This window comes from Pogona vitticeps, chromosome 1, assembly GCF_051106095.1.
Source record: "Pogona vitticeps strain Pit_001003342236 chromosome 1, PviZW2.1, whole genome shotgun sequence".
NCBI classification, from domain to species: domain Eukaryota; kingdom Metazoa; phylum Chordata; class Lepidosauria; order Squamata; family Agamidae; genus Pogona; species Pogona vitticeps.
Genome location: NC_135783.1, coordinates 164,870,926 through 164,892,773, shown reverse-complemented (window position 1 = coordinate 164,892,773; position 21,848 = coordinate 164,870,926). Strand labels below are relative to the sequence as shown.

The following is a 21,848-nucleotide window of genomic DNA, read 5'->3' as shown; positions in this document are numbered from 1 at the left end:
ACTGAATGGGCACTGTTTGAGGAGGACAATGTTGATACTTATGCCTCGACAGTACTGTTTTATATCAAAAACTGTATCGATGTTGTTACTACCACCAGACAAGTACGAATGGTTTCTAATAACAAGCCTTGGCTAAATAGAGAAGTGCACCTTTTACTAAAGGCCAGAAATGCTGCTTTTCATTCTGGTGATGTGCTACAACACGTATAGAGAGGCCAGAGTTAAATTGAAAAAGGGTATTAGGGACGCCAAAGCTATGTACAGTCAGAGGACTGAGCAACATCTTGAGAGCTCTGACACTCGTCAGGTATGGCATGGCCTGTGACAAATATCGGAGCAAAGAAACAAAAACAGTCTGTTTAGCAGCAGTGATTGTTTTGGCTAAGCAGTTAAATCAATTCCTCAGCCGTTTTGAGGTGGAAACAGGAACAACCATTATTCCAGCACCTACTATCTATAGCAGAGGTCGTCAACCCCCAGTCCACGGCCCAGTGCCAGTCCATGGCCTGAGCTGGACTGGGCTACGAAGACAAACCTCCTGCCCCCCCACACATACTCCCCTACCCACAGCTGCTTTGCACACATGCGTGCATGCCAGTGTGAGCACTCCCCCACTGCTTCACACATGCACCTGAGTGCCCAAGCGCCTGCGCAAAGGGGTGGGCAGGCGCGCGGGCAGGCATGCAGGCGCCCATGCACATGTGTGAAGGGGTGGGGAGTGCTCACACTGGTACTAGCGGGCAGGCGCTCTCTCACCTCTTTGTGCATGTGCCCGAGAGCATGCGCTCACCCCTAGGCACCTGCGAGGGGCCCCGCCTTCCTCGGAGGCTCAGCTGGTCCACAGTCCCAAAAAGGTTGGGTTCCGCCAATCTATAGTACATCACTAGACTCTACCATCAACAGACAACCATTACTACTGCAGATTTTAGATGTGAAACACACTTTCCAGAATATTAATGTTCGAAAAGCAGCTGGACCAGATGGAAACATGGGACGAGTTGTTAGGGGCTGCACGGAAAAATTAGCTGGAGTTTTTGTGAATATTTCCAATCTATCCTTGTTGCAGTGTTCTGTCCCCACTTGCCTGAAGACATCTATTATAATGCCAGTCCCCAAGCAGTCAAATGTAGTATCTCTCGATTTTTTATAGACCAGTAGCTTTAACATTTGTTATTATGAAATGTTTTGAGAGATTGGTGCTGGATTACATTAGGGCTAGTCTTCCACCTTCTTTGGACCCATGGCAATTTGCATACAGGAGAAGTAGATCTACTGATGATGCTGTGGTCCATTGTTCTCCATACTGTATTGAGTCACTTAGAACAACAGGGAATTTATGCAAGGTTGTTGTTTGTGGATTATAGCTCTGCTTTTAATACCATTCTAACCAATAGGTTGTTTTTAAAAAGATCAACCTGGGATTACCTCAGAAGATTTGTGTGTAGGTAAAGGACTTTCTGACAGATAGGCCACAGTCAGTAAGGATGGGATCTCACCATTCTTCTACCTTGGTACTAAGTACAGGAGCTCCCCAAGGCTGTGTGCTACATCCCTTCCTCTATTCCCTGTACACACATGATTGTACCCCACTGTATAACATCAACACAATTATTAAATTTGCGGACGATACGACAGTGGTGGAGCTCATAAATAAGACCAAGAGCCTCGTGGCGCAGTGGTTAAAACGCTGTACTGCAGCTAAAACTGTGCTCACGACCTGGGGTTCAAATCCCAGGTAGCCGGCTCAAGGTTGACTCAGCCTTCTATCCTTCCGAGGTCGGTAAAATGAGTACCCAGCTTGCTGGGGGGGGGCAATGTGTAGCCTGTATAATTAAACTGTAAACCGCCCGGAGAGTGCTTGTAGCACTATGGGGCGGTATATAAGTCCAAAAAACAAAAACAAAAAACCAATGAGCCTGCTTATAGAAAGGAAGTACAAGGGCTGATACTCTGGTGTAAAGAAAATAATCTTATAATTAACATCAAAACAACTAAAGAACTCAGAATTGATTTTAGAAGGAAGAGAAATGTACATTTACCACTGTACATAAATGGCGAGGAAGTGGAGAGGGTTGGTAGTTTTAAACTTCGGGGCACTTACATCTCAGAGGACCTCTCATGGACTATAAATGTCAACATGCTAGTGAAGAAGGCACAGAGGAGGCTGTATTTCCTGAGAATGCTCAGGAAGGTAAATTTATCTCAGCATTTACTTCTGTCCTACTATCGTAGCACCATTGAGAGTGTCCTAACCTATGGCATTCTGGCATGGCTTGGGAGTAGCTCTGTAGCGGACAAAAAAGCTCTACAGAGAACCATTAAAATTGCCCAGAATATCATCGGGCTCCAGCTATTAACCCTGAATGACATCTTCACATCCCGCTGTCTGAGGAAGTCACACAACATCCTTAGAGACTTTCCTCATCCTACTCACAATTTTTTGAACTGTTGCCGTCTGGCAGAAGATACAGAGCAATTAAGACTTGGACCACACATTTTCTGAATAGTTTTAATCCCAGAGCTATAATTGCACTTAATAATGAATTTAAAGACCACCAGCAGTGAACAGTTGGACATTATTACTTAGCCTGCGATGTAGATGTTTGTATTCTTAGTGGTGGATTTTTAGTGGGTGGGGAGTGTGTGGGGATTTTTTATGTTTGTTCATGTGGCTCTGGTCTCTTGGTGTCTGTGTGAATTTCATTGTATGTGTGTACTATGTATATACTTGCAATGACAATATATTTGTTGTTTGTATAAGATTATACAAAAATGTATACTTTTTGTTAGAATATAATTTAGAGGATGAAAGGGTGAAAGCAGTGGTGATTAAATTGGACACAAAATTTTGGTTATAATATACATATAAATGATTGGACTTGAATGCGGAATGATAATTATAGATGGATTAAACCAGTAATCTTGAGAGAAAATGTGTTAAAGATGTTTTATGAATGGCATTTCACACCTGTAAAACTGGCAAAAATGACAGCAGAGGTTAGCAACTCATGTTGGAAGTGTTCTCAGCAACCTGGAGATTTTTTCATATGTAGTAGTCATGCGATAGAGTAAAAAGATTTTGGAGACAGATAAAAGATGTTGCATAAGAAATTATACAACAAAAATAACTTTTAAATCAGAAATGGTTTTGCTGAATATAATGCCAGAAATCATTGATTAAAAAAATTAAATATATGTTGCTGCACGTATTTACAACTGCAAGGTTGATCTGGGCCCAAAAACTGAAAAATCAGGAAAATCCAAAAATGGAGGAGCTGTTAAAAAAATTATTAGATATTGAAGAAATTGATAGCTTGTCAGAGGCATTATGTGGGAACCGAAGAATATATGTTAAAGAAAGCTGGAAAATGTTTTATGATTGGACCCAGAAACAAACATAGGTAGAGAATATAATATATGTTATAGATTTTAGTATTCAAACAGCCGTGGAGTCAAGATTATACAAGATATTGTATTCCCTGTGTTTCTGTTCTATTTTGTTTTGTTCTTCCTTCTTCCCCCCTTTTTTGTATTCCTTTGATTGTGGTTTGTTTGTTTGTTATATAATAATAATAATAATAATAATAATAATAATAATAATAATAATAATAATAATAATAATAATAATAATAATAATAATAATAATAATAATAATAATAATAATAATAATAATAATAATAATAATAATAATAATAATAATAATAAGGGGCAGGATAGATCAATCTAAGTAGAAACATGCGTGGATGCCATCAAATCGCATCAAAAATGATCCAAACAGTGATTTATATACTCATCTGAAGAGGCCCTTAGTCTTATTAACATAACAGTTGTACATTTATGGCAGGTTTGTTCTTGACAAACTTGAGATTTGAGCAACTGATAAAATCTTCAAGGAGGAATGAACCAGAGTCAGAAATGGGTAAGAATGGGATAGTTGGCTATAAATCTCATAGTTCTCCATTCTGGGATACATCTTACAGCAATGTAAATGTGGTTCACCTAGGAGAAAACTCTCAGCTAGCAATGGAGCAGGAACAGGAAACCTCTGCAGAGCTAGGCCTAACCAGGCCTCAAAACCTTTCATTTTAGGCCTTTCTCTCAGGTGAGCCACCATTAGGTATCTGTCTGCCAAGTAGTACTCTCAGAATAGAGAATGTTGAGATATGTAGTCCAAAAATCCAATACCTAGGAGCGGGTTCAAACTTTAGAAATACAGTCATGGTTTTTTTTTTAAGTAAATTGAATTCTATGGTTTTATGTATTAAAAAAAGGTAAAGGTTCCCCTTGACAATTTTTTTTTGTCCAGTCGTGTCCGACTCTAGGGGGCGGCGCTCATCCCGCTCTTCAAGCCATAGAGCCAGCGTTTTTTGTCCGAAGACAATCTTTCCGTGGTCACATGGCCAGTGTGATTTAGACACGGAACGCTGTTTACCTTCCCACCGAGGTGGTCCCTATTTATCTACTCGCATTTGCATGTTTTCGAACCGCTAGGTTGGTGGGAGCTGGGACAAGCGACGGGTGCTCATTCTGTTGCGTGGATTCGATCTTACGACTGCCGGATCTTCTGACCCTGCAGCACAGGCTTCTGCGGTTTAGCCCACAGCGCCACCACATAATAAAAATCATCTGGTCCTTAGTAAGTCTGCAAATTAGGTTAATACAACTTCATATGAACAACAACACAACACATTACACCATAGCATGATTTATTTTACAAAAATAATGCCAAAATGCAGAAGCCATGTGTGAAAAACTAAGTACACCTTATGATTCAATAGCTTGTAGAACCACCTTTAGTAGAAATGACTTAAAATAATCATTCTCTGTATGACTTTATCAGTCTATCACATCATTGTGGAGTAATTTTAACCCACTCTTCTTTACAATGTTGCTTCAGTTAATTGAGTTGTGTCAGCATTTGTTTATGCACAGGTCCCTTAAAGACCTCACCACAGCATTCTAGTGGGTTGAGGTCTGGACTTTGACTGGGCCATTGCAACACCTTGATTTTTTTTTCTTTTTCAGTCATTCTGTTGTAGATTTGCTGGTATGCTTGGGATCATATTCGTGTTGCATGACCCAATTTTGGCCAAGATTTAGCTGTCGGACAGATGGCCTCACATTTGCCTCTAGAATATTTTGGTATACAGAGGAGTTCATGGTTGATTCAATGACTGCAAGGTGTCCAGGTCCAAATCATCACCCCTCCACCACTGTGCTTGACACTTGGCATGTGCTGATGTGCTGTGTTTGGGTTTCACCAAACATGGCACTGTGCATTATAGTCAAACATCTCCACTTTGGTCTTGTCTGTCCAAAAACATTGTTTGAGAAGTCTTGTGGTTTGTCCAGATGAAATTTTGCAAACCAAAGTTGTGCTACCATGTTCTTTTTAGAGAAAAGAGATTTTATCCTGGCAGTCCTTCCAAACAAACCATACTTGTTTAGTCTTTTTCCAGTTGTACTGTCATGAACTTTAACAAACTGAGGTCTGTAGAGCCTGAGATGCAACTCTTGGATTTTTGGCAATTTCTCTAAGCATTGCACAGTCTGACCTGTACACTCACTCTTGGGAAGATTGGCAACTGTCTTATTTATTTGTTTTATATACCACCCATCTAGAACGTGTCTAGTCTAGGCGGTTTACATATAATATAAATGGTTTCCCCTTGTGAATCATCTTCCTCACTGTAGAATGATGAACTTTAAATTGTTTGGAAATGGTCTTATAACCCTTCCTAGATTAATGGGCAGCAACAATTGCTTCTCCACAATCACTAATGTTGTGTTTCCTCTTTGGGATTGTGTTGAATGCTCTAGAACACAAACTGCTAAAACTTTGGCTTTTAATAGAGGTGATCACCGTTGCTGATGATCAATTTACTCAAGGGTATTTGGTGAGCAGCACCTGGCTGCTACTTAGCCTCTTAATTCCTATGGAAACAGTAAGGGTGTACTTAGTTTATTACATATGGCTTCTCCATTTTGGCTTTATTGTTGTAAAATAAATCATGCCATGGTGAAATATGCCATGTGTTGTTGTTCCTCTGAGGTTGTATTTACCTGATTTCCAGACCTTCTAAGGACCAGATAATTTTTATTATGTCTTAATACATAAAATCATAGCATTCAAGAGGGTGTACTTCCTTTTTCACATGACTATAAGTAATGAGTTATCTGCAGTGAGTTGCTTTGCTCATGATTACTAACTTCATCATTTTCTACATTTGGAGGGCCAGCTTCTGTAGCAAAGAGCCTTTTCCACTTGAGTAAGCTTCCTATGAAATTGAGACAGTTCTCATCTGCACTCCCCCCACTATGTGTGGTCATTGAAAAGGTCTTCTAACATAAATAACAAAGTCATTTTTGTATCTTTGGGCTGTTGTTAGCCTGCTGGTATCATGACATATGAATTCAATCCAGTAATGTAACTGGCAGCTTTAGGCTATACTCTTCTACTCACTTACTTAGGAGCTGTCCTACTGAATTTAATAAGACTGACTTATGAATGGATGCATATAAAATGGATTGCAAATTAACTGAACTATGAGAGGGTGTGACTACACAACATGTAAAATATGCTTCTGCATCTGTGATCCACAGCTTTTACAATTGATTTTCCAAGGGTGAAATTGCAGTAACTGACTGGACAACAAACAATTTGCATGAGTGAGCAGGGGCAGAAGCAGAGATTTGTATTACAGTATTTGTACTCCAAGAACAGAAACTGCTTTTGACAAGGTGCTAATTGACAATTTCCACCTCTTTTTTAAAAAATATTTTTCAGAAGTCTCTGACTGATACGTTCCAAAGGTGACTTGAAAGCCTTTTTTTTTTTAAAGGAAACTGCCTGGAGACAAGGAGTGCTCACTTGAGGAGAAATAACATCCCTGTGAGTGTCCTTTGACTTTGGATTGTGTAATTACACAGAACAGAAAGCAGAGGAGAGTTGTGCCAACCAATCACAACAAATTTAAATCACTCCTGCCAGCTGAACAAAAAGAAAAAAGATGGTTTCCCGCTGAAAAGAGAAGGTTCTACCGTGGGCTTCTTCTCATTGAGCTTTATTCACTGAGTTTTAATTTGAATTCATTTGTGACTAATCCAATGCAAATGACAAAGTAAATGTCCAGTGTAATCACCCCAAAATTGTTTAACCAAAAGAAGCAACCTTCCCAACGTGCTTATAGGATTGGATGCATGTTTTTAAAAATTCAAAATACTACACATTTGAAATTCAAATTGAAGTTGCCAATGAAAGGCAATGGTCTGATGTTTCAGATGTTTGAAGTGTTGAATGGGTATGAAGACCATTGTAATGCACTCTACGTGGAGCTGCCTTTGTGGCTGATGCGGAAACTTCAGGTGGTCCAGAATGCGGCAGCCAGGCTTCTTAGTGGGGTGAAAATATATCTGCATATCTCCCCCACTCTGGCTGCCTTCCACTTCCGTTTCCGCGTTGACTTTAAAGTGCTTATCATTACTTATAAAGCCCTAAACGGTTTGGGACCTCAATATTTGGCAGATTGTCTTCTTCCACCTAGCCAGTGGTGGGATTCAAATAAATTAACAACAGGTTCTATGCCCGAATGGCAAATAAATAAATAAATAAATAAATAAATAAATAAATGAATGAATGAATGAATGAATGAATGAATGAATAAATAAATAAATAAATAAATAAATAAATAAATAAATAAATAAATAAATAAATAAATAAATAAATGCCCAGGACAGTGGGATCCGATGAGAGTTTCTTCTACAGTGGTCTCCCTACTGCCTATCATCACAATTACTTCTCACATGATTAAGATATCTGGATAAGTGTATCTGTTTGGGCATACCGCTGCTGTTAACCTCACCATGGACATGTGCCAAACACACACACACAAACAAACACACACCTCACAGTGGGTGCTTATGACCAGGTTTGACAGAGAACTGACACATCTCTCCTTCCCTTTACCTCCTATTTCACCCTATAGCTCACCAGTAAAAATTGCTTCCATCCCCTTTCCTGCTCCTGAAATGACTGATAGCCCTGCTTGTTGTTATCTGGTGGCTGCCTTTGCACACCTGTTGAGGAGTTCTTCTCCCCTCCCCCCTGCTTCCTTCTGGCTTGAAAGGTATGGTCTCTTTTCAATCTGTTGCCACTCCACCTCAACTCCACCACCTCAATCGGTCCAGAACACTGCCAAAGAGCCCGAAAAACCCACAACAGCCAATATCAACAAATGCTTGATTAGTATGCTCTCATGTATGTCTTTTCTGGAGAATGCTGCCTTCTCATGATGGTCCCTCCCCCTCGGAGTCCCTCCGGCCCCCACCCCCCCATGTTGACCTGTGGTCAAGATGCGTCTGAATGTCTGGAGAGAAGAGTTTCAATTCCCCTTATCTATTGATATGTTTATGTGTTTTCCTTTCTTGGCCCTGGATATATGGCCTTCAAGAATAGTAAGTCTTACTAGTGTTAAAATACTGATAGCTGTCTTCCTCCTTCTAACAGAGTGGGCCATCTCTGTGTGCCATTTGTCTCCCGAAATTGTCAGTTTTGGGACAGGATGAAGAGTTCTTTGTTATTCTAAATGAGGCTTGGAGGTTTCATCTCTTTGTGGTGTGAGTGACTTTTCTATTGCATACCTTGCTTGCGTGGATCAGTGAGACTGTCACTGGTTCATGCACTGGATATTCTCTGGGATTTAAAAAAACTGTTTCTAGGCAGAGCAACAGTCTTATGTGGTACCTTTAACTTGAAAAAAATCATAGTAAAACGAGGACGGTTGTTTGTTTGACTGAAGTGGTCTCACCCCAAAACTTTTTCTCTCTGTGTCCTGCCCTCATGCCTTGTCAATCACCCCCCCTGCCTCAAGGCAATGGGCTTTCCTCCAGTGACATCAAGGACTCATCCTCCCCCTTCTTTCCGCCAGTGACACCTCTGCTCTTTCCTGGGCTTTATCTCTCTCACCCATATCCCACCTCATACGGCTCAGTGTGGAGTGGGAAGGGAGGCAGTTAATTGTGCCCCCTCCCCCTTGCTCATCGCTGGTCACCTGGCCCCTCCTCCTTCATTCATCTCAGGCCAACAAACGGTTCTAAGAACCAATAGTACATTTAGGAAGCGGTTCTATAGAATAGGTGAGAACCTGCTGAATCCCACCTCTGCACCTAGCTCTACCTGAATCACCCATCATAGCCAGCAGGAACGGCTGAGGGGCCTGACGCCGAGGGAGGCCCGGAAGGAAAAAACAAGAAACCGGGCTTTCTCGGTGGTGGCCCTCGGCTGTGGAACACTCTCCCAACCGAAATTCAGCTGGCACCCTCGCTGGGTGTCTTCAAAAGCCAGCTAAAAACTTGGCTATTCAAGCAGGCCTTCCCTCCAGTCAATTAAGTTTTTTTTTTTTTTTGCCATCTTGATAATGTATTGTTTTGGAATGAATCGTTATAATTGTAACTATATTTTTAAAATGATTTTATACATGTTATATTGATGTGTTTTTATCTATGTAAGCTGCCCCGAGTAGACACTGTCTATAGGAGCGGGGTAAAAATCTAATAAATAACTAAATAAAATAAATATGAAGTACTGTGCTGAGCACTTGTAAAGAAATTAAACTTTATATCATCTTGAAAACTGTAGGTAAAAGTTTTGCTTGTGTATGGAAGCAAGTACAGTAATCCTGCCTGTGATTTTTGTGGTACAGAAGCATTTTCTGTCTTGGCAAATTTGGTGATGTTGGGGTGGGGTGTTCTCTAACTCTACCTGTGTGTATTAAGTACAGTTGCAATTGTTAGAGCTCAGTCACTCACAGATCATTGCTATTGTTCCCGGTGGTTTTCTGGATCTCTGTTCCCTTTGTGATGCTCAACAGCATGTGGCGTTTCTGTTTTTCTTTTTGCTGCTGAATAGGCAAATGACTTCAAACAGATGTGGATGAATATCAGAAGAGGAAAATGATTTCCTGTGACTGTTGTAGTGAGCCATTGTTACAGATTATGCAAGCAGAGTTTGTTCTGTGTTTTAGTTGATGGAGGGTTGTGCTGTAGAAAGTTCTCACAGCTTGTAGGAGGCCCAGGAAAGAGCTATTCAGTATTTATATTATCAATATCCTTTTCAGAGCATCATCCCATGATCATTACACAGTCAGTCTTTTGTTTTTCACGGTATTTCTGGCTTTTCTGTTTTCTGCTGGTTCTTCCTCTACAGTCAACACCAGCTAAGATACATTCGATCCACTGCACCTATGCCAAATCCCATTTGTGGAATAGGGAGGAGGATTGCATTATGCCCCCCCCCCGCAAGTCTCTAAACATTTCTTTATGCCTCACTGGTGGTGTCATTAAAACCTGAAAGACTGAAGGGTTTGGCATACATTTGCTCTTCCATTGTCTTGCCCACATCTTCACCCTACTGGGAGATTTGTGCCAGAATGTATCAGCACAAGGTCATGCCAGAGCCACAGCTCAAGTTGTACTGGGAATAGTGGGGCTTCGGACTTTAAACATAATGACATACAATAAGAGTGGATTCCACCACAATCACTAGGGCTTAATTCCAAGCAAATGTTTAGGACTCAGATGCCACATTGTCTACTTGTTTCACCATAAACGTAGTGCTCCTCTTCAGTATTTACAATAGCTGCAGCATCACTGGGCTTGATCATGCATGTCGAGTCATGGAATTTCCATGAATAATTCATCCTCGTCTCTTGTTACATTTTGTGGCTCTACTTTCAGCACTTGGCTGCTATAAATTTTTGTGGGCTCAATATTGTGCTCAACAGAGATGGAAATGTGGCTGTGGCTCATCAGTCTTCACAAGGCTATAGACATTGCCAGATCACTGCCCCAGATCCAGAGATGTTAAACACTTACTTGGATTCCAGATTTGCATAGGTCTTCTTCTTACAGTTAAACTGCTCAGTTTGAAAGGTGCTTTGTCAGAGAAAAAGTTTCAGCATTATTATCATGAATACTGTATATTGTTTCCAGAACTCTCCTATATTTATTGTTTTATCTCTGTGGGAAATAGTAACCATCTTAGTATGATTTTCATTACCCATGTCTTTTTTATCAGCAGTGTGTGATGTTTATGCCTTCAAGTTACTCCGTGCCTTCAATTTCAACATATGTTAATCTGAACCATTTTGATTCCTAAGTATTGTGTGCAGATGATTACAAAGTCCTGCAGAACACTTCTTGGTTGGTTTGTTTTTTAGAGCAAGTGAGGATATAGAAAAATTTGGCACTGTGCCATTGCTGATGAGAGCACACCCGTGCAATGTTTTGTTCTATTTCTTTTAATAGAAAGCACAATTTGTCTCCATGCTATGATATCCATAAACAGAGTATTCCTTGCCCCTACTTCAAATCCTTGGCTGCCACTAGCAGAAAGTTTCTCTCTTGCTATGGGAGGCTGTGTCTAATTATACTTTGGTGAGCTCCACTGACAGTGAACTACAGGTGACCATTAGACACATCCGTGGCACTACACTGTAGCTTACCATTTCTTTGCTAAACATTTGCTTGCTTGCTTAGCTGGCTCATTTGCTTTGAGGGAGAAAGCTACTGGGCACTTTAACTACAGTATATCTATGACTAGACAGTGAGACTGTCTAGTCATAGATATAGTTAAAATGCCCAGTTGCTTTCTCCCTCAAAGCAAGCTTTATATGATAACTTTGCCATCGGTACATAATTAAATTATCTAGTTTATAGTACAATCCTGTTCCTGAATTGTACTAGTGGGATGAATCTCTTAACAGTGCTGCCAACTTGTTTATAGGGACATGTCCTGTGTCAACATAGCAACAGTGGCTTCTTAAACCCACAGGATTGAGGAGGGAAGCTGTAGTGGAGCAATAATCATAGAATCATGAAGTTGGAAGGGGCCTATAAAGCCATCAAGGTCAACCCCCTGCTCTGCGCAGGAATCTAAATCAAAGCATACCTCACAGATGGTTGTCTGGTTTTTTTTTTTTCTCTTGACTATCTCTTGATATCTTACACTGTTCTGACAAATAACCTAGTGAAAAACCCACAACATGATGGGGAAGTAATGGTCCATCAAGGATGCGGTATGTGAACAATGGAGGAATGGTCATCTTAGCTCAGATTCTTAGGAGGATATGAAAGGGCCATGGGGATCCTGTTTGCCAGAATGAGTTGCTTCTGACTGTTTATAATACATTTGTATTTCAAGGTGGTCTCTTGCTCCCCATGTTGTCCTCACAACAACAATCCTGTGAGGCAGGTCAGTTTGAGAAAGTGTGTCTGGACTCATTGAGTTTCATATCCAAGAGAAAACATGGATGCAGGTCTCTTTAGTTGAATGCTCCAGCCACTACTCATGCTGACTCTCCCTTCTTACCCAAATCAATAAATTACAGCATTTGCTTTGCCATGGGAAGCACTGCGGATTTCTCCTGGCAAACCGTTGTCTTGTTTATCCAGACATTCCCACTGTTGCTGCTTGTACTATTGCAACAGGTTGGTGTTGATGATTTTCCTACATAAGGCATTCTGTGGAAATGGCTAGTACTGTCCTGTTAACCTTTTTTTTTCCTGCTACTAAGATTGAGCTAGAAAACCCTATATGAAAGGTGCCATGAAGCTAAGAAGTAGTTTTCCAGCGCCATCTTGTGGAATCAACTGTCTTAAGTAGGGAATTGAGCTATGGAGGATGCCTGCCTAACCACATAGCTGGTCAGAAGGATACCGAACAAAGGGTCAGATCACAAGTTAAGGCAGATACGTATTCTTGCCTCTTACACTTTCATCTGTCCAGACAAATTAATTTTTCAGTTTTAGAATGCCAAAGACATCAAACATTGAAGCAAAGCCATTGTATCCCCTGATGGAGCCGTTACCAAGAAGAAGAAGAAGAAGAAGAAGAAGAAGAAGAAGAAGAAGAAGAAGAAGAAGAAGAAGAAGAAGAAGAAGATTAATTTGTCAGAGGGAGGCAAGCCCTTGTCTGAAGGGCTCCCTCTGTCAGAAGAAGAGGGAGGCAAGCCCTTTTTCTTCTTCTTCTAAAGGAACCTTCCTTCTGATGACATGTTAAATGCATTCTTGAGTCCGGCCTTTTAGCTACTGAGAGCCAAGAGAATGAGCAACATTTCTGAATAATTTTGCACACGTCTCCAAGTTCTTTGCACTTTGATGGCAGCTCCTTCTGAGCTGCTGCCAAGCTTCTCTCACCCTTTCTTTCACAAAGCAGAAATTTCTTTTGTGCCATTTTATTTTCACAGATATGACTGGTATTAGTTGTCTGTCTCTTCTGATAGTCCTATTTCACAAATATAGCTGCTTATCCGTAAATGTTGGACATTTATCCATGAATAGTAATGTATTATATTTCTGCCAGGTGTCTTGCAGTCATTATAAAACATATTGCATGCCATGTGTCTGAGGATGCAGATTGGAACCCATGAAAGCTCAGACTAAAATAAGCCGGTTACTCTTTTACAACAGTTTTGTCTTCGTTTTTTTGTTTGTATTTCATATACGTGCCCTAAATGAAGTTCAGTCTGTATCAGAAAGGGAGAACACGAGGTTTACAACACAGAATAAGCCGTTCTGTTATGCCTCCTTTAAAAAGCAGATTATTTTTCTTTTTTTTTAATAAGCTCCACAACCTTAATCCCTAGAAACTACACTTCTTAATCTCCCAGATTTCTGCTATGACTAATTTTGCAACAAAGATTAGGTTTGTCATAAAAAGCATGTTTTCCCCCCACTGTAGGGCTGCATGAGGTGTAATGTGCAAATAATGAGCTGAATTTTGTATTGCAGTAGCTGCATTGGTGCAGCTTGCATTTTGTATTTTATTTTGTGTTATTTGAAATGTTACTAATATTTTATTGTTGTTCTGTGCAACGGCATTCTTCTCAGTGTGTCCAGAGAACTTGTGAGACTACTGCTACTTGCTTTTAGTTCTGATTAATATTGGTCGATCATTACAGTAGATGATGCTACTCCAGCTGGCTGGAGATGGTTTTCTCAGTATCATGTACAGAAGACAGTACTGAAATCCCCCAGAAACCCCTACTACTGATCTCTGGGAAGTAAATGTACTTTGTTTCCAGACTGCTATGTTCAGTGGACAGAAATACACAGTTTAAAAAGGTAGAAAGGTCCCAATCATTGGCTCCCATCAGCAAATCCTATTAGCCTGCAAGCTGTGTTAAGAAAGGAGTAGTTAATAATTGTCCAGTGGCTTGCTATGAGTGGTGTCATGGAACCAGGGCTTGCAAGATCCAAGTCTCATGATCTTTTGAGTAGCAGAAACAATGACACAATGTGGTTCCTTGTTCCCTCGGAGTTTAGCTGCAATCCTCAGGGTTGCTGGAAAAGAAAGGATTCCCCCCCCCAAGAACTGGATATTGTTGGCACCCATTCCTGTAGTAGCCTAAAACATCTGAGGGTGATTTGGTCTTGAAGGGTCAACAGGGCTGTAATTAAAGCAGGATAACTGGGCTTTGCCCCTGGGGCACCAAAATAGAGAGGCCACCAAAAATTTAGCAGTACATCTACTGTTGGGTGTTAGGAAAATAAATGGTAATCCTCCCCAACCCTATTAAATTTGCTTCCTCTTCTTCCTCCCTCTTCTTTTTGAAAGTAGGAACTTTTTCTTTCATTGTGCTGCTCCTGTTTTCTTGGTGGGGGTTCATGCTAATATCTGTGGGCTGAGTGGGTGGGAGACGAAGTTATTTGCCCTGGTTGCCAAAATTTTTAGTTATAGCTCTGATAGGCAGTTAAAGCTCTTAACCTTTCCAAAATACTTAATTGTTGATATGTGCTGACCCAGCAGCCTTATGAGGTGAGAATTTCCTTATGGGTGCTGTCCCAGTCAGTCCCTGCAATTCCAGGTTTAGCACCACAGCATTGCATACCAGTAAACAGTCATCTTTCTGCAAGCATAAGTGGTGCAACAAGATTTCAGCCATTATGTATCACAGAATTGTCTCTTCAGCTCCACCAAGGGAAAAATCCATTCTCTGCTTTGCTGTTTAGTGGTTCTGCAAAACATCTTGCCAGTTTTTATAACTGGAGCAAATGAAATAAGAGGTAATGCAGATAAACACACTGGCCAGAGAGGGACTAGGAAGAGGCTGTCGTTAGACTCCAAAGCATGCTAATGTTGCAGTGGAGTGATTGAGTCAGTCTTTCCATGATTGTGACCAAAGGAATCCTATGTTTAAATCTAATCACACACAAAAAAGCAAGCTAATTTGCCTATTTCCAGAGGTGAGAGGAGCTTGTGCTTTGAGAATGAGGTGCTCACACTAGTTAAGAATTTCCCTGTTCCAATCACGGGCTGTCTTTAAAATCCCTTTCTGGCCTCATCTTCAAGGAAACTTCATTACTTGGGCAGCATTATCTCATTCATTTATGTCTGTAATTCCCTACAGTACTGATATGTGCTATTCTGTGTAGTACAATCACTAATATTCACACGTATCAACATAAGCACCACGTACCCCTGACTCACGAACCAAATATTTGTGGCTTGCTCAGAAGTTTGGTTAGGGATCCTACATCCCCTGTGGATTCTGAGAGCTCCAAGAGCAAAACTCCCTTCTTTTATAAAATCACAGCACTACCTTAACTTAAAATTTAATCATTGAAAAGAAGAAGAAGCATGTCCGTATTATCAAAAGCATCTACATTAGTTCCTTACCACAACTGCTTCTATATGGGCACCTTCTAATGCTACTAAGCTTTGCTTTTCTGCTTTGATTTATAAGAGTGATGGAAATTTAGGGCTCTACAATGGGCTCATAATTTGATTCAGCATCCAATTCAGGAATTTGGATTTGCCTTCAATTCAGTTCAGGCTGGTTCACAGTGGATCTGATCTCATTCAGATGGAAACTGAATTACTATTTAGAAATTAAAACAAATGAAGTGTTTTTCCCCCACACATGCATGAAATTTGGGGACTTGATACCTAATTGGGAGGGATCAGACCCACCAGATCTTCTGCAAATAGGTCCTGGGATATTTGTGCTATCATAGCTCAAGGTTCATCTTTATGCAGGACATAACCTTTTGGGTTGTTCATGTAGATTAGTGGTTTCTAACCTTGGGTAACCCAGGTGTCCTTGGAGTGCAATTCCCAGAAACCCCAGCCAGCCCAGCTGGTCGCGAAGGTTTTGGGGAATTGCAGCCCAAGAACACTTGGGTTACCCAAGGTTGTGAACCACTGATGTACTTTAAGTACATAAAAATTTAGAAATACTAGACCCTTCTGAAAGCATTCACCTTGCCGTATTTTAGAAAGGTATGTTTGGAAATAGAATTAATCTGAGACTGAGAAATCATTCTCATTAATTTGACATTCAACATTAGAAGACACTCTGAATTTTCTTATGGCATCATCCTATCTGTCCATTCTGTTATCCATGCTCTCTTTCTTTCAGGCTGGTGTAGATGGAGAAAGCATTGGGAACTGTCCTTTCTCACAGCGTCTCTTCATGATACTTTGGCTCAAAGGAGTTGTATTCAATGTTACCACAGTGGACCTGAAAAGGTAAAGAATAAAATTATTTGATCAGTCATAATGATGTCCATAATTTTGATCTCTCATTGGGAAGAACACAGCTGTACCAAACAGTGATCAAGTACTTCCCTTCAAATTCTGTTGGTAATCTTGGTTTTCTTATGCTGATATGAAAATCTTACTTGGCTGATTAAGATTATTCTGAGTGCAGTAACAGGAGTAAAGGGCTGATTTTTTTAAGTACTACAAAACCAAAAGGGAATGTGCTTAGTAATCACATATATGATTAACGATACCCTGCATTTTTTTTCTTCCTTCTACAGAAAGCCAGCTGATCTACATAACTTAGCTCCTGGGACCCACCCGCCATTCCTGACGTTTAATGGGGAAGTAAAGACAGATATCAATAAAATTGAAGAATTTCTGGAGGAAACCCTTTCGCCTCCCAAGTAACAAATTATAACATTTATAAGATTTTCATAGGATTATGATACAACTTCCAATCAAAATATATAGAAGTAAAGGATATAACTGCCACCCCAGTACCTAGTTTGTGTTATAATTAGATGGTTTGCTTCACAGCTCCATCAAATGGGGTGAAATTTTTAAAGTCTTCCAACTCTTCATTTCTTTTCCTCCCTCTGCCACCCTGACAGACACCTGATCTGGTACTAATTTGATTGTGGGCTTCTGGCCAAAACTCCTTGCTATGGGACTTCCTTTTTCATATGTTTCCAGCTCAAGCATTCCTGTTTCAAACAAAGCCCAAACACGGGACCTCAACCTCTTAGCAGGCTGCCAAGTTGTTTCACCTAGTCAGCTGTTTGATTTGTTTGCCCGTCCATGTGCCCCAGAAGTCGAAGCTCTCAATTAAATGACATAAGAACTGCAACTTAAGCATATATAAACATTATTTGTGTGAATCTGGATGTTTCCATTGTTGATATATATAGTGTAAGAACAGGCAAATATTGTGGGGTGCCTTTCATTTCCATAACAGGCCTGCCAAAGAGTGTCTGTTGTCTGCTGGATTTCTTTTTTAGTGGTCTAATAAAGGCATCACCTGTTCCTGCATTTGTTTTGAAAAATCATTCGTTGATCAACAAGAATGTTTCTCTGCATGACAAACAGTGCCTGCAGTGTAGGTGTGTGTATAGGTGTCTTATAATACAGTACAGAGAATACTCTTGTGAAACAACCTTTTCTTTTTTGCAGGTATCCCAAGCTTGCGGCTAAGCACCGTGAATCAAACACTGCAGGCATCGATATATTCTCTAAATTCTCTGCATACATCAAAAACACAAAGCAGCAGGACAATGCCAGTAAGTTTGACAGTGCCAGTCACTTCTGGCCTCCCTTCTCATTTTCAGTTATTTCTTTCCCTTTCACTGATTACAACTGTCTATTGCCCATGTATCACCTGAAGAAAATATCCAACTCCAGGTGTCAAAACCCTGCCCACAGAGACATATTTCAGACCTTTTGCTTGTGGAATGTCCTCTCCCATTGACAAAATCCTGTCCCTTCTTTTCCCTCCCGAATACTTGTTCAAACTCTGGCAATTTGCTTGCCAGAAGGCAGGAGGAGCAAGAAGTCCCATAAGCAGCAGCCCTGGGCCTCACTTTAGTAAGCACAGGAAATCTCTGTGTGAGTGAAACAAATGATTCAGAAATTGTCACTGGATTAGCACTGGGGGGGGGGGGCGGGAGAGACTTCATGGATGCAGCTCATTTTGGGGAGATGTGAATCCCACGTGGTAAATCTGAGCTGCTTGTAGATTCTTTCCCCCCCCCTTAAACTCATGTCAGGCCCCAGTCTCTCTTCCTGTGCAATAGCTTCTGCCAGCCCTCTATGCAGCAAGTGTATTTCTAAGATCATTCTTCCTGTTCTTAAAGGCTTGATTCCATAGCTCCGTGGAGTTGGATGGGATTTTGGAAGTTTTGATTTCTTTCCCCTAGAAATATTGTGTTTCTCCTATATCAGAACAGGATATGTACAGATATACTTTTAGTGAATCAAAACAGAAGGGATGTTTCTTCACTTTTTAAATTGCATTTTTAATGAATGAAGAGGAGATTAAAGTTAGAGGAAATTTCTTTATAGGTCTGCTTATCTTCTGTGTAGATGATTAAAGCTAAAATTCTATATTCCCCTTCTCAACAGATATACAATAATAGCTTTAATTGATTATAGTTACTAAACATGGGTGGGAGGGAGCTGTAGTGCAGCCTAATGCAGCTGTTTACCTGAAAGACTCAGGGTGTGACTACATGGAAATTTGATCATACAAACTGCAATTTGATTTGCAGCCTTCATTACATCTGGGCATTCACTTCATACATGATGTGATGTGAGACACATTCCAGCCTATAAGCCCCCTTCTTTCCTTCCTTCCTCTGGTCCCACCTCTGCCAAGCCTTTCTTCTCTGGTCACAGCTCCACTGATTGTTTTATGAGGTGTAAATGTGGGAAATGGTAATAATGAGGACCAAAGTGATAAGATGATAGGGTGAACTACCACTAATCTCATATATGTAAGAATGTAATTATTTTTTTAATTGGAGGACTATAGGGGGAGAGGAAAGAAGGTGGAGGCATGTCTCCCTGGGCCTGAACTGCCTACATCACCAAAACTGCCTATTAAAACTACATCACCTGAACTGCTTACATCACTCAATTGCCTACATCACCGAACACCACTTAGAGAATAGCCCCCATCTTTATACAAACATATCACAATTAACCACACAGGAAAAAAGGCCATTCAGATTGCTCTAACTTCAAAAGGTAGAACCATCCCTCCCAGTGGCAGAGAAAAAAAAATCCACTTCTGCAGCAAAAAGGGCTGGACCAATTCAAACCAGCCATTGCATCACACAGTCAGTAAAAACACATCAAACTCACCCATTTTATAAGTGGGGCAAATCCATTGGTAGTTGCACTCTCAGCGAAAAAACAAACAAAACTAAACTAAACTAAAAATACATCCCTGTTATGTCTACTTAAAACAAAGTCCCACTTTAGCCAGGAATGTTTAGTCCCATGTATGTGGATACAGGATTGCAGCGTACGTGTCTTCTAATTGGAAATAAACCTGTACCCACCCACCTGTAAACAAACAGTAGTATTTATTTCTGAGTACATCTGCATTGGTTTGCATTGCATGCAAGAAGAACCCCTGAACATTTTGCTTGGGAGTATGCCTTAGTGAACACTGAAAGTAATGCCTGGGTGCATGTGCAGAGTGCATAAAATGGAACAAAGGAGTGAAAAACACACGCATTTCTTACCCTTACAGTGGAAGGTTAACAGATTTTAAACCTATAGATATGGACAGCTTGAAATGAAATTGTAGTTCTTCTTTGCATCAAGATGATGGTCCTCTTTTCTTCCTCACTGACTCATATATCCCAGAATACCGAATGTGCACTTCTTGTGTGCGATCCACTTGGCAATCAATAAAAGTCAAAGACTGCCTCTCTAGTTTACCTACATTGGTCTTAAGGGAACAGCATTCTCCTTGAGGGCTAGAAACTCAGCTTCTCTGATATATCCACACACTGAGCGAACACCTACATAGTAGGTAGATAGTCATACAGATGGAACTCAGTGCAGCACATGGATAGCCTTCACCCTCCTGCTGGCTTTCTGTTTTCACAGCCTTGTTCGGTTGGGAGTGGGGAACCTCTATTACGTTTGAGTAGAAGAGGATGAGTGACCTACTTTCTGCAACCTGTTACAAAATGCCCATGGTTGCTTAAATAATTCCACCCGTCACACTTTAATTGGGGCAGAGATATCTCACTGTGGTCTTCCTCATGATGTCCAGACCATTATATTGGCCAGACCTCCAGAAATAATCACTCTATTCTACTCCTTGCTGCTCAGACCTGTATCTGATTCTGGCTGCTGAATTTTTGGAAGCCAAACAAACTTCAGCATGTCAAAAGCAGGATAATATAAAACAAAAATGGGGTTTTGGTTCATGGTTTGTCAAGATAGGTGAATCATGAATTTATGAATGTTTTACCAATGAACTGTGAATCAGTTTGTCAGTTTGTTGGTGCTTGGTTTTTTTTTAAGACAGCTAGTGGCTATCTTAAAAAAAAAAGTTGAGCTCTCCGCCCCCACAGCTTGTCCCCTGCCATCCTCCCACTGCCCCCATCGCCTCCTTACCTTGTACTGCTGCTTCCGCCACTGTCTCCATCTTTGCATATGGCAGCAGCGGCTTCTATTCTGGCAGTCTAGTCTTCCCTCTCTGCCAATGTGCCTGAGGAACAGCTGATCCATGGGGGCATAGGCAGAGAGGGAAGCCACTGTCCTGGAAGCCTAGCCTTCCTTCTCTGCCTATGCTCTTGAGAAATAGCTGATCTGCAAAGGTGGCTTATCCCTTGGGGCATAGGTCTTCTAGACTCGGAGCTTAAAATACATGTTGTTTGGATCTCCCTCATATTGTGCTTGGCCACGCCCATGGCACTGCCTACCTCGGTTCCTTTTTTGCTGCCGCTGCAGCAGCACATCAGCTTTGGAGTTTCTGATTCCTCTCAGAATGGCGCAGTCATATAACACCCAACAATACCAGCCACATAACACCTGGCATTGCCCCTACATTTACCAGCAATATAGCCCCCCCCCGGATTGCCAGCGACCACAAGTCTCTAATGTACAGTACTTCCTGCCTTATTCCATCAGCAAGCAGTGAGACAGCATCGGTATCAGTCCACCTGCTGACCTGACCAGAAGACAAGACAGAATCTTTGGCTTCTTCCAGACAGCAATACTGGACAATTACATGACTCAACTAGCCCCATTTTTCCGTACCTGGCAACACATCAGCTTAGACACCTCGGTTCTTACCATGATTGCCACAGGCTATGCCACTGAATTCGATACTAGGATCTTCAAAACTACCAACCCCTCTCCTGTTGGAGGAGGAGATATGCTCCCCACTACAAAAGGAAGCCATCTCAAGAGTTCATCATGCAGATGTTGCCCTTGGGTTCTATTTCCAATACTTTTCAGTCCCAAAGAAAGATGGTGGTCTTTGTCCCATCTTAGATCTCTGCCACCTCAACTCTTACATCTCCCCAAGGCGGTTCTGCATGGTCACCTTGGACAACACTATCCAGTTACTCCAACATGGTGATTGGTTCACTGTCATAGATTTAAAGGACACTTTCTTCCACATAAACATATGTCTGGACCATCACAGATATCTCAGGTTTTCCTTCCAAGGGTCAACATATGAGTTCAAACCCTTCCATTCAGTTCATCAACAGTGTCACAGGTATTTACAAAATGTCTTGCACCTGTAGCTGCATATCTCCGCCTCCAAGCATCACTGTCTTCC

General features: G+C 41.0%; 2 protein-coding genes across 3 annotated transcripts in view; both read left to right on the top strand.

Moving 5' to 3' along the window:
• LOC144583658 (uncharacterized) overlaps positions 1–21,848 on the top strand; it is a 230,645-nt gene that overhangs the window by 54,529 nt on the left and 154,268 nt on the right. The gene's annotated exons all lie outside the window — the stretch shown is intronic.
• CLIC5 (chloride intracellular channel 5) overlaps positions 1–21,848 on the top strand; it is a 65,364-nt gene that overhangs the window by 9,071 nt on the left and 34,445 nt on the right. For both annotated transcript variants that reach the window (XM_020801501.3, XM_078378043.1), the window contains exons 2-4: positions 16,419–16,528; positions 16,822–16,947; positions 17,714–17,820. In XM_020801501.3, the coding sequence (XP_020657160.1) occupies positions 16,419–16,528; positions 16,822–16,947; positions 17,714–17,820 (343 nt within the window). The remainder of the gene's footprint in view (positions 1–16,418; positions 16,529–16,821; positions 16,948–17,713; positions 17,821–21,848) is intronic.